The 14,050-nt window shown below is 47.8% G+C and overlaps 1 protein-coding gene across 1 annotated transcript; it reads left to right on the top strand.

Annotated features, from left to right (window-relative positions):
- Positions 1 to 7,072: 7,072 nt before the first annotated feature.
- On the top strand, positions 7,073 to 13,601 carry LOC119393079 (phospholipid scramblase 2). The gene is made up of 4 exons (XM_037659903.2): positions 7,073 to 7,479; positions 10,053 to 10,270; positions 12,288 to 12,617; positions 13,228 to 13,601. The coding sequence occupies exons 1-4, from the start codon at positions 7,134 to 7,136 to the stop codon at positions 13,300 to 13,302; spliced, it is 969 nt and encodes a 322-aa protein (XP_037515831.1). The 5' UTR covers positions 7,073 to 7,133; the 3' UTR covers positions 13,303 to 13,601.
- The last annotated feature ends 449 nt before the right edge of the window (positions 13,602 to 14,050 follow it).

Raw genomic sequence — 14,050 nt, 5'->3', positions numbered from 1 at the left:
ACAACACCTGATGGTCGAAATTTCCGGAGTGCTTCACTACGGGGTGCCTTATATCATACGTGCTTTTTTTTTTTCACGCAGATCCAAGCTAGAATAACTGTCAATTACTAACGGCGATTTTTCGTCTCCTGTCACTGGTGGCGCGCGCGCAGTGTTGGTGCCGTACGAGCGCAGAACCGGTACGTGGTGAAGAATAGCATGGGCCAGTTTTGTCTTCATGGCCATCGAAGAGAGCGACCTGGCGAGCCGGGCTGCTGCGGCACTGCCGGCCCTTCGAGATGCCGCTGTTCGACTACCGCAGCGTCGAAGTGATGCGCCTATTCCGACCGCTGCGTTGCACCACCTCCTGCCTTGTTGTGTTGCCTACAGGTATTTCTTGCGCGTTCACGATGACGCCAAGTGTAGCGCGAAAGTTGCCATATATTCGGGGGCAGCACCAGGATATTTCCTCCTAAAGAGTTGGGGGGACTCGGGGGGGGGGGGGGGGGCGCTAGCGGATGAAGTCTTCAGGCCAGAGATCGCTATGTTAGGGTGAGCACCTTCCTACCAGCGAAATGCGAGACACGTTGACCTGGAGGGAAGTAAAGGTGGGGGAGGGGGGGGGGGCTAGAGTGATTAATTATTTAACCAGTGGCGAGAAATTTCCTCTTGCAATATTTTACCTTCTCTGAAAAAGGGAAACGGACTAACTGATACAAATTAGGTTCAAATGCTTGCCCGTGCAAATACTCTCTGCATCACTGTAATATGCTGCGACACGAAACAAAGTTCTTGATATCTGCATAAAAAATCGGCAACCAAAAGAATACTCACTTACAGGTTACTCACTTACAGGTCACTGACTAATTAAGCTCATGCTAATTATGATTATATTAATTACGGGTGTACTAATTAACATCGTGTTAAGACTTTGCTAATCATCTAGGTCGGCCACAAGCTCCGCCCTTAATCCAGCTTCGCAGCACCAGTGCAAGCTACCCACATTTTCGTACCTCTTTCGGGACAGTCCCGCGAGTCGCGGAACGGTTGGTCACCCTACTCCGTGCATGCAGCTGATGGAAGTGCACGCTCCACCGGGCACCGTCATCGGCTCGATCCTGCAGGACATCAGCCTGCTGCCTCGCTTCTCGGTGCTGGACAGCGCCGGCAAAGCGGTCCTCTCCATCGAGGGCCCCTTCTGCACGTCGGCCGTGTTCTGCAACGACGTCGTCTTCGACATCTTCACCAGAAACGGCCACGTCAAGATCGGCACGATGTCGAAGAACTGGAGCGGCGTGCTCCGCGAGGCGTTCACGGACATCGACAACTTCACGGTGACCTTTCCCGTAGACCTGGACGTCGGGCTGAAGGCCATGCTGTTGGCCGCTCTGTTCTTGATTGTAAGTGACTCGATTTATTTATTTATTTATTTATTTATTTATTTATTTATTTATTTATTTATTTATTTATTTATTTATTTATTTATTTATTTATTATTTATTATTTATTTCATTTAACTTTCCAACGTAACCAACTTGCTGTGAGAAACGCCGATACCGTAGTCGGGGGCAAAGGCGTAGGTTTCCCATTTATCCGAGGTGGGGGGGAGACCCAGGGGGAAGGGGGTATTTAGAAGAACAGCTTGTTTGGCGAGCTGGTCAAGGAACGGACGCACGTCAACTATCAACATATTTTTATTGAAACACACACACACACACACACACACACACACACACACACACACACACACACACACACACACACACACACACACACACACACACACACACACACACATATATATATATATATATATATATATATATATATATATATATATATATATATATATATATATATATATATATATCTCTGTGTTTTTAGCGCTCAGAAAGTCTAATTCATTGGCATGCAACATTTAGTTGGACTAACTCTGCATCGTCATTGTTATGATAATCAAAATCTAGAAGTTCGTTTACGCAAGGTTCATTGCAGTAGTATACGACACATATGGAACAAGATGGAGCCGCTAATTAGTGTTGCTAAATATCTCGTTGATACGGGAACCGGAGTACGAAGCGTATAAAGCGAATACCGTATTATCCAAAGCAGGCTTCAAAAAACATGAAGACGGCCGTGCTCGTTAACAAACTCAATAGTAAAGGTTCGTGTGGCGTTTCAAGTCGCCGGTGTGGTAGCGACCTTCTCCGCTCTCGGCTGGTGGCGATTTATCGGTACTGTTGACGCAGGATATGCACTACTGTGGGCGTGTGGCACCTTATTCGTGGGTCGACTGCTATTTAATACACTGTGATATAAAGCTACGAGCTTTGCAGTCGTGCTATTTATGTGCAAACGTGTGGCAAAAAAAGGACACATTATCCTGAGAAACGTATTACGAGTCGTATCAAAGAAATTCTACTATATTGGCAGCAGCACCTTTCAGAACCCAAATACAAAGGGCAGCACTGGCTCATTGTTGTAAAACAGATTAGTCGTCAAGTAGGCCCGAGACAACCTGTCGATGTGACGTAATATGGGGCTTTCCACAAGCCTTATTCAACCAATAACAACATCTGGTAACGTCCATCGTCATTATGGTTATCATTACCATGGTTATCATTGGTGACGTTCCAGTCTACAGGCGTGCTTCTCACAGGTGTCTTTCCTGTAAAACATAAAATTGCAGAAGTGGGCTTCTCCCCAATTAGACAGTTATTGCAGAGAAGTTAGAGTTAAAGGGGCTTTTTGGTTGTCGAAAATCTGAATGCACTAATTAAAATAAAATCGTATATACGTCGATATTTATGTTTATTTACACTTACAGGTGCGACATATAGAGGCACTTTGTGGTACGTCGCCGTGCCGAAAAGTTTTAAAAGTGCGTTAAGAAAAATGATTTTGAAAATTCTCGCGTGCTTTGCGTGAAATTTCGGTATCGTTCGCAGGATTTCATCTTCTTCGAGAGCGGCGCCGGCGGTCCAAATGTGCCGGATCTTCCCGGGAACGTAATAAACTAATGTATTTCGCCGTCCTTCGATGACGTCACCGCACCTATACCAGGCGTTGTACCGAGCTTCTTTTAGGGCCAGTATGGCTCCATCATCGACGTCATGTGAACTATAGGTTGGCCATTCGGGCGTGAAACACGTTTTCGAGGCGTATAGTGAAAGACTAAAAAAATCTGCCGCAACTAAGTATATACTCTTTAAAATGTGTACTTTTCTTATAGTGCAGGCCTTGCGCGCACTGGCAAGGCCGGCCTTATCCCATAAAGCAAGCTAGTTTCACCTGTGGCACCCTCCCCCCCTCTTTTTTTTTTTTTTTTCACGCGATAGCGTTAAAGAGCTTGTTTCGCAGTAATTCCGGTGTTGACATCGGCGTCGGCGTCGGTGTCGACGTCGTTGGTTGTGAGCGAAAAATCGAAATATATGCAAACGAAATTCTTCGATTCGAGCGGCAATCGAACCCAGGTCTTCTGCGTGGCAGGCAACTGTTCTACCACAAAGCCGTGCCAATGCTTGAAACTGGAAAAAATAAACCCTACACAGGTGCTATATAGCGCGAGGAGACACGTTAACACATCCAATATTGCGTGTCAGAAGCGTAGAATCGCGCCAGGCGTCAAAACCTGCGAATTGCGCAACGAGTGGGTGTTTTAAAAGCCCACCCATTACAACGCGCTCAGGCATAATTAATCATCATCAGCAGCAACAGCATCAACAAAGTGTGCAGCTGCGCAGGTGCGTGTGCTGCCTTACGAACGCTTAGTGAGTACTTCGCCAATTCGTAAAACCATAGAGTTTCCTAAAATTAACTAGAGAGGACTCTGGCGCTGCAATCGTTCAGCCACCATGGGAATGATGAGTAGTTCACGGATTTGCCTAGTTTTCGTGCTTGCGGGCTTCGAACGCACTAGTGGCTTTGTTTATTGTTGTGTTTTGATTTTATTTCGGATAAAAAAAATGGATCGTTGTGAACTTCGTGACCAGATTTGAATTGGTGAGCCTAAAAGGGTTAAACTAGTGAAGTGGAACTGCTGACTTCTGCTGAACTTCGTTTTGCGACGAAGCGGATGTAGGCGACGCGGAGCCAAACGGAGCCGAAAGAACGAAGCTTAGACAAATCCGTGTACTACCCATCATTCCCACGCTGGCTGAAGCGCCATGCGTTGCAGCTCGCATAGACACTAGCGCCAGAGTTCCCTCCAGTGTATTTATAGGAAACTCTATGCGTAAAACAAAACAAACTATGTGCGTAGCGGGCACTTCGCAACTGTACTCGCAGTAGGCATTCTAGGATAGTTTTAAACGGCCAATGTTACGCGCCCAAGCGTTCCTTTCCTTGAAGCACGGTTGAGGTGTCAATAAGCGAAGGCAGTTTAGTGATTGAGAAGGCGATGCGAACGAGGCCAGATTGCGCTATGGCGTTCTACTCTTGAAGGCCAAGCTCGACTGTCCTCTAAGTTTTTTTTTATTATTATTATCTACAACAGGTACTACATTACGCTGAAGAAAATGTCAGTAGTTACACGAAATTATTGTCAATACAGCTGAAAAGGCTGCATTAAAAGCATCAGCTGTTTTAGGCACCGAAGCACCCCGTACGGCTTGTTGACCAGCGATGTTGAAGCGTGTGGCCCCGGTGTTTATCATTGGGTTAATACCGACGGTTCACTGAAGTTTTTTTCAATTATTGGTTACTTCTGTTGAGAAATCCTAATTGGTGTTTGCCGCCTGTGTGTTCCCTTCTTCATTTTCGGTAGACCAGTAGTGAGTAGTGGGGTTTGCCCTATTTCTGTGACACATACTCGCTAGGAGTTTTCGAGCACATAGAATGCACAAATTTTTGTTTCGGCTTGCCATCTCCGGCATCGCTATAAAAAAAAGAAAAAAAAAGCAAACACGAATTGAGCATGCATGCTTCATGTCGTGCTCTTTGTTGCACTAAACCAGAAAGCTAAGTAAAGTCACAGGGGCACGCGGTGGAAATTCTTTCTTGAAAATCGACTTACAAGTTCGGAGTTTGATATATTTAAGCTTCGTGCACGTCTCTGCCAACGTGTATACGCCATTCATCATCATCTACCCCTTTACTCTCTTCGACTACTTTGTTGCGTTAGCTCTTTACAAATGTATCGATAACTTTAAATGAACCACCCTGTTCTTTTTGGGTTCGTGCCACAGTTTGCAGTTATCTTAAGGGACAAGAATATAGCAGAGTGGGTCGGGGAGCAAACGGGTGTTAAGGACATGTTAGTCGAAATCAAGAAGAGATGGACGTGGGCAGTGCATATAGCGCATAGGACCGCTGGCCATTAGGAGAAACTGATTGGATTCCAAGAGAAGGCAAGCGCGCGATGGTGAAGCAGAAAGTTAGGTGCGCAGATGAGATTAAGAAGTTTGCAGTAATAACGTGACCGCAGCAAGCACAGGACCGGGTTAATTGTCGAAACGTGGCAGAGGCCTTTGTCCTGCAGTGGGCGTTGTCAGGCTGATGATGATGGTCATGGAGTTATCATCATCGCCATGGCTCAGCTGCTAAATTTCGCGTGCCTCGCGCCTCGTGCTGGCGCGGGGTCTAGCGGGCCAGAGGCAGCAGTTGGCTACGAACGCTGCCGTTGGAGACCGGCACGCCCGTAGTTCGCGCCTGCGACCTTGTTCCCAGCAGCTTGGGTGAGTGGCCTTTCTTCGCAGCGATTCGCACCGCATAGTAGACATTGATACCCCAACTATTTCATGTTATTTTACCTCTGTTGATTGACAGCTTGGGTCTTGAGACTTTCTCTGTTCTCTTGGGCAACTAGCTGACGGTCTGCCACACACGAGGGGGAGGGGGTGCAGCTCCTCTGGAATTTCGGATAATATTTTTCTATGCAGTAGGAATAAGCTACCCAGCTTGATTAGTTCACTCAGGTCCCGCATATGCGTGTGAAACAGCATTCAGGATGGCCAGCGAACTTTGCACGTTACACACCATTGACTAATCTTGCGAGTCATGTAACAGCAGTGACAGAAAGACTGCTTGTGCTGATTGCCCCCCCCCCCCTCCCTGCAAAAAGTTCTGCGGACGCTCTTGGCCACACATTAAAAAGAACCCCTTCTCTGTCCAATTCAGGACACTGGTTGACGCGTTTGGTCGCAGCATTTATTACTTTGCCTTTTCTTTGTACACTAACAGTAAGGGTTATGCTCAGTGACGGTGCATATATGCGCTGAGCTGACGTCACTCGCTCGCGTGAACGCATGTGGATGTGCGCGCGTGCGTGTGAGATCATTCGTGGTAAGATGACGTCACTCGAATGCGTGTGTGTTTTCTGAAGGCACCCGCGGCTAGATATCCATGGGTCGATCGATCCGCCTTTTTCATTGTGCCACGGCGCATGCACCCTTCTCCTGGAGGGAAAGTCGCGAAACGCAGCACGCCTTTCGATCTCGGAGGCTATTGTTCTGACGAGCCCGGTCGCCCCGGATCACATCACGAAGCTACGCCGCCCTTTCAAAACGGCAGAGGGCTTCACAGGAAAATGAAAAATGTGGATTGGTCGGTCTGTCTGTCAAAATGGCTCGAAGTTAGCTAAAGAAACGCGTTACGCATGTATAGTAGAGAGTTTTAGTCTGGCCCGCACCCGACTATACGCAAAATGCTTTGCGTGTACCGGCAAACCGGGTGTGAACTGCACGCGCCCAGTAAACATGGCTGCGCCACCGAAAGCGATTGCCGTCCGCCTCGAATCTATCAAGTGGCCGTGCGGCGCTCTGGAGCTCGTTAGCTCCGAAGTTTTGGTTTTATTTGCTTAAGATTCATGTCCTTAAGATTGCTTCGACAGCAAAACATTCGTGTCGATTCAGCACCGTTTTCGAGAGCCATACTCAAATAATCAATGCTGTAGGCATAGCGAGGAGTAATCCCGGAATCTCGGAGGACATAGATTACGTCTTTGTTAGTTTTTTTTATCCTCCATAGGTGGCGCCACTTGATGTGGCGGCAGTCATGGCACACTCTATCCGGTATTATGCTACGCCTTCGCGTTACCAGAATGCCGGACGGACTAAAAAACGCTAACGGTACCACCGTTTCTCAAAGTGATACGCAGGGTCACGGCTAAGCCAATCAAGCAAGAACGTCACTGAGCGGGGCGTCGCCAAAGCACGATGCAACCGACACGCCCACAGGCCGCGACCGCTAGACCCCCGGCTCCGCCTGTTAGACCCATGGCAGCGATGACCTCACCTAGGCCGGCAGGGATCCCGGTGGCCGGTGGCGCTGGAGCGCCGGCGAGACCAGTCATAATGGTCATGCCTCCTGTAGTGACCGTGCCACCAGGCGGCGTCAGAGCGCCATCGGCAGCCATTCAGGGCGTGAGACCGGGCATCCCATTTGTGCAGATGCCGGTGCAGGTTCCCGAATTGGAACCTATCCCGGGATGCCCTCCCGGACTCGAGTACCTGACGCGCATCGACCAGCTGCTCGTGCACCAACAGCTTCAGATCCTGGAAAGTAGGCGAACGTTCTACTGTGGCCGCTTTCGTTATTAGAAAACTCGGATAAAGCGAATTGTCTTCTATAACGAACACGCCAAGCTTACTGGCCGACACCCATTTTGAATTATTTTCTCAGGCTATGTCGAACCAGCGACATCTGTAGCATGTGACCTAAAGGGCCTCTAAACCATCCAGAGGTCAAAATTTAGTTGTGGTGTCGCAGCTGTGCACGAGTCTATAACGAACACGTAGTCGTGAGAATTTTTCTAAACGGTGCCGTGATAGCGGAGTTACACGCGTTTGATGATCAAATCGCGGCCCTCGCTCGTTTCGCTCTTTCCTTCGATGCGCTCAGTTCGTCTCTCCTCCTCGCAGAATGATCCTCCTCACTGTGTGAGGAGGAAGAGCAGGGACAAACAGGTTCTTTTTGTTGCTAACACGACGAGTTGCGGGTGCTGACGTCACGACCAACGCTGGAGAAAGCGAAAGGCCCGGAGAGAAGAAGCACGGGACTGTTTTTCTATATTGTGGCGCGCCGGCGGCTCGTAGCGCTGCCGCGTTTGGCATTGTTCATTGTGATGGCATTCTGAACTCGATGCGCGTGTTTGCTTAATAATAATAATAATAATAATAATAATAATAATAATAATAATAATAATAATAATAATAATAATAATAATAATTAAAATAATAATAATAATAATAATAATAATAATAATAATAATAATAATAATAATAATAATTTGGGTTTAAGTCCCAAAACCACGATATGATTATGAGACGCCGTAGTGGGGAGCTCCGGAAATTTCGACCATCTGGTTTTTTTTAACACGCACCTAAGTCATGTACACGCGTGTTATTTGCATTTCGCCCCCATCGAAATACGGCCGCCGTGGCAGGGAATCGAACTCGCACCCTCGAGCTTAGCAGCGCGACACGTGCTATAAGGCTACTACGGCGGGTCACGCGTGTTTACTTGAAATGTAAGAAAGATTCCAGAGGACTTAGGGGCCCTTTAAAGGCGCTCGCACGTCGCGTGCGCAGCATTCTGAAGAATTGTTTAGGGAGCCAAATATTCCCCCTTAGCGTCTATATATAGGCATAAGGTGTGCATAAAGGTGTATTCTTAGTGTAAATATCTAAGTAAGTATGCAGGTGGGTTGTGGGTCAATAATAACGTTTCTCAATGATTGACACAATTGAAATTGTTTTTCGCAATTATTGTACGTAAGTTATCAACCGTGTTGGTTTGGACATGCTAGATTTTGTATAAGCATTGCGGTAATTTTCAGTTACTGTTAATTATTGCACTTACGTTCCTAATCTTCAACGGCGTCGTTCTTGAATGATTCTGTGCAATTGTAAGTTGTATAATACCTGGTGTTTGTTTCGTTTGTTATATTATGCGTCTTTTTTAGCCTTAGTTGCTGTGTGAATCGATTAAATTTTTTATACATGTCATAAAAGGAGGTCCCCTGACGGTTCTTACTTTAGGACCTGCTTCTTATTGCACACGTTCCTTCGTATTCCTTCTTTATTGCACACATTTTGTAATAAAAAGTTGTGATAACGCCCCACTAAACTTGAAACTCATTACACGCATGCGACATTGTCGCGTCGCACTCGCGAAACCAACGGTAATGCTTTGCGAAGGCGCGTCAGATTAATGCGCCAGGCGAGGGTAGATCGAAAGATTCGAGTCGACTCGCACGGAGCATGTAAGCGCTGGCGCGTCGTATTAGGCGCTGTGGGGAGAAAGAACCAGCGGTGCAGCCGCAGTGCGCCCTTCAGGCTGTCGACACAAAGACCTCTCGCCACAGTCCGTGCACTACCGCAAAACGGTTACGCCGGAAGTGGAGCCTGTTGCACCGTCACTTCCTTCATGCGACACAAGGTGACGCTCTGTAACGAGTAAACGCACCTTCTGAGTTCACCCGTTAAAAAACCCTTTGCGAAACGCATTATGATCGACAGCCTATAAATGCGTGAAATTTACATAATTTGATCTCAAGGTTCTGGCGACCAAAGTTAAAGCAAGTGGATATTTTAGAATAAATTATGGTGTATTTTACAGAAATTAATTGTAATTACAACGTAAAATAGTTATCTAATTATTGTACTGTCAGTCCCTCGTGCTATACTTCTTCATAAACCGAAGTCAACTACCCACTTAAATTACATGCGATTGCTATATGCTGGCAGCGAGCATTCCTAAAAAAATATCTTGAAATTCCTGCCTAAACGCCCAACGTCTCGTCGAACACGGTACTCCTTTGAGCATAGGAATCGTGTGTAGCAAAGTATTTCTACCAATAGTGATATCAAAGAACTCTAGGCAACAAGAATTTTTAGTTTACTTTTAGCTCAGTATTTGCGGTCTCTTCTTTGCCAATAGTGCCCAGAAATTGCATCAGTAAGTCGCGTCTCCAAACGTGGACGCCATGTCGCAGAAAGATAAATGGCAAAGCCACATTATTGCCATCATGGCAACCATGTCTCATCGCCTTTTCCGAATGCGCTTGGCAATGCGACACCGTCGCATGCAGTTTGAGGCATCTGACGCCGTATACTGCCTTACGGCGCTCGCAGTGCTGGTGCCGTACGAGCAGCAGAACAAGTACGTCGTCAAGAACACCATGGGCCAGTTCATCTTCATGGCGAACGAAGAGAGCGACCTGGCGAGCCGCTGCTGCTTGGGCAGCTGTCGTCCCTTCGAGATGGCGCTGCTCGACTACCGCAGCGTCGAAGTGATGCGCCTCTACCGGCCACTTCGCTGCGACAGCTGCCTTTGTTTTTGCTGCCTGCAGGTATACATATAGACGCATGTAACGATCGGAGGATGTGTTATTGCACTAGCAGTTATATGGAAACTCGAGGCGCATATTAAGCCGTCGCCGTCATGTTCCGTATAATGTCGCATCGCCCTGCGCGTTGTGCGAACGAAACCTTACGAAGCCTGCAGACGGGCGCGCCTCAAGCAGAGACATGGAACGCGCCGGCAGGCTCTGTCGGGCGAAAGAGCATGAAGGAGGGGGAAAGGGGGCTGCGTCGCTCGGGCAGCAACTGAGAACTTTGATAGAAAGGGCGCGACCACGCGGGCTTTCTCGACAGACAGCACGGAAGCCGATTCGCTCACTGAAGCGGCTGTATTCCCTTACGAGAGCGTTCTGCAGAGTTGCGAGAGATCGGATCCTAATGTAGTTAGCTGCTAGCGTTAGTTCGTATACCATTCCAATTAGTCGCTATCGCATTCATTACTTCGCCCTTGCTCCGAAAGTGACTTTTTATCGTCTTATTTCATTACTTACACCGTTCCCTGTTGTCGGCTTCATCCTCGCCGGGCTAGAAGCGGTGCATATTGTAGTCGGGTTTCAGAAAGAAAAAGAACCAGATGGTTACAATTACTTCTCGCAAAATGGTGGTGGATTACAGCTAAGAATTAGTGCCCCGATAGAGCAATAGAGGAAATACTGAAAGGCAACTGATTACTTCTACGTCATATTCTCTATGCCTTTTAGTAACAATGTACAAGTACAGTATAATAGAACGATCGAAGCGCATTGCTGCGCCCCTTGGTTGGGGCAAAGGTGGCCATAACCTTGCACATTTGCTGACCCCCCCCCCCCTCCATCTCTTTGTGCACGTTTATGTACGTATCACTGCATTAATTGCTTAAAGGAGTACTGACACGAATTTTAAATATTTTCGGATTATTGCTCTAAATAAAAACAATGGCGTCGAGGACCCTAAAGAGAGTATCGTGGTGCCTGGGAATGCATTGAATGTATTTTTAATACCACTACCTTAAAAAAAGGCACTTTCAGTTTCGATATCGGGGGGGGGGGGGGGGCTTTGCAGTGGCGTGTAGACAGTCTGACTTCACGAGGAGACAACTCGCGACGTACTACCAGCAGATCTGTCAGTCGGACGAAGTGCACGTAAACTATGATGAATGAATTGTCTTCCAGCTACTGCATGCATGGAGGTCGCAGAGTTGGCACACCCGGTGAACACTGTTGACTCATCGTGATGATGTCCTTTGCGGTGGGGATGGCTTGCAGATGCTTTGCGACGAAAACTTTTAAATACAAGTAAAATATTTTATATGTGTTAAACTTGCGTACATCGCAGGAAGAGACGAAGGGACGAAGCACCGACATAGACGAGCGCCGACTTCCAACTGGTTCTTTATTTCGAAGAACGTGCATATATAACTACGCACGTACACGAGAGGGTATACACCCCCAAACCACAACACGATAACCAACGACACAGTGCAAGATAGTCCACAAGCGTACAAGAAACGCGGAAAACATTCCAATTCGGAGAAGTGCGCCTGTTTGATTGTAGAAACGCCACCTCTTTTTCTGTTAGCGCGATTGCTAGCTGGCGTTTCTACAATCAAACATGCGCACTTCTCCGGGTTGGAATGTTTTCAGGGTTTCTTGTAGGCTTGTGGACTATCTTGCACTGTGTCGCTGGTTATCGTGTTGTGGTTTGGGGGTGTATACCATCTCGTGTACGTGCACAGTTATATATGCACGTTCTTCGAAATAAAGAACCACTTGGAAGTCGGCGCTCGTCTATGTAGGTGCTTCATCGCTTCGTATGTTCCTGCGATGTACACAAGTTTAATATGGAATACCAACTAGCGCGTACACATACCCTGCTTCAGTTTATACGTGTTGTCTGGCTCCGGTGTGTGCAGAGGGTTAGCACTGCATGCAAGAGAAACTAAAAATTCCCCTTTTGCGAGGCCTCAAAATCGTGTCAGTACTCCTTTAATTACTGGAGCTCAAAGCACATAGTTGCCGCCTCGCTCAGGTGATGGACATTCACGCACCGCCGGGCACCGTCATCGGCTCACTGCGGCAGGAGTGCACCGTCGTGTACCCGCTGTTCTCGGTGCTGGACAGCAGGGGCAACGTGTCGCTTCAGATCCAAGGGCCGTTCTGCACGACGGCCATGCTGTGCAACGACATCGTCTTCGACATCACCACCAAGGACGGCAAGACGAAGATCGGCCAGATAACGAAGAACTGGACCGGCATTCTCAGGGAGGCCTTCACCGACATCGACAACTTCACGGTGGTCTTCCCCATCGACCTGGACGTCAGGATGAAGGCCGTGCTGCTCGGTGCGGCCTTCTTGATTGTGAGTATACCTTATAAGAAAAACACGCACGGCCCCTGATGAATTCGCCGAAGACTACTCGAACGCGAATGCCATCTTTTTTTCTTCTGAGTCGATTTTATTGATACCTCCCCCCCCCCTTCCACCGTGGTTTTGCAGTGCCCCCTCCGGGATCTTCCCGCCTTTGACCAAGTGACTCTGTCATGTAATGACGGCGTCATGCGACGTCAAGGTGACATGATAGGGGGACGTCATCACGTAATGATTTTTTTTACGTCACTCGTGTTTGATACCAGTGCCGACGGTCACTTTTCGCGTCACATGACGGTCACTATGACGCCGCCTGATGACGTCATCCGGTGGCATCGTCGCTTGGTCATAGGTGGACCGATCCGGGAGGCACTACAAGACCACGTTGGGTGCACGATGTCTTCGGTGGCGGGCTATCGATACAATCTACTGCGAAGAAGAAGAAGATGGCTTTCGCCTTCGAGTCATCTTAGGCGAATGCATGAGGTACCGTGTTACTTTTTTTTCTCTGCCATGCAGATAGTATAAAAAGAAAAGAACAAAACAGCCTTCTATAGTGCTTAGATAAGGCGCTGTAACACTGTGTGGTGTCTGCGTGCAGGACTTTATATTCTTCGAGAACGGCGCCAGCGGCCCCGCCGGCGCCGCTGACCTTCCCGGCAACATCATCAATTAGTCGGTTGCCCGGTGATCGCCGATTTAGCGCTGCGTCCATAGAACCAGCCGAGGCTGCTCAACGAAGCTGCAGGCATCGCAGGCGCCGTGCGCAGTTGGTTGGATGTGGGTGAACGCAGCATCTAATTCGCGTTTTTCATTACAATTGTCGATTAAGCCGGCTGTTCGTGGTTTTCTAGTGCGCGTCCTGCAACGACGCCTTTGTCGCTCAAAGCTCTTAAATTGAGCGTAAGCGGCCGGAAATTCGGATATCAAGTTAGTTGCGCTTAACGTTTACATATCTTGTAGATATTTCGTGTGTAGCTCTTTGTTTAGTGAAGTGAAGCTCTTTGCTTACTATACGTGTTTCTGCAAAAAAAGTGGAAGACCATGTTTGGGGGTTTGTCATGTTTTTGAAGGTCGTTCTCTGTCCCCTGTATTATCGCACATAAAGTTCTGCAGCCATGTTTTCAAGGTCCAGTCTCATCTTATGTAAAACATGCGTGACATGTCTTTATGTAGTCTTATCCGCAACAAATGACGAAGGAAAACCGGGGCAAATTGAATCGATCTTGCACAATAAGGGCAATATAGGCGCTACCTGCATTCATAGGGGCGCAGCCAGGATAAGGTGTCATTCGGTCCACAAGAGCGGAAGGTGCAAGACGGCATCTCGCTCTCCCATAGTAGTGTGCATTTTTGGTAACGGACAAGATGATGATTTTTCGCTCACAATCAACGACGCCGTCACTGACGCCGACACCGGCATT

The sequence above is a fragment of the Rhipicephalus sanguineus genome, chromosome 5, assembly GCF_013339695.2.
Source record: "Rhipicephalus sanguineus isolate Rsan-2018 chromosome 5, BIME_Rsan_1.4, whole genome shotgun sequence".
Taxonomy (NCBI): Eukaryota; Metazoa; Arthropoda; class Arachnida; order Ixodida; family Ixodidae; genus Rhipicephalus; species Rhipicephalus sanguineus.
Note: the sequence above shows the minus strand (reverse complement) of the source record. Positions and strands in the feature narration are given on the sequence as shown.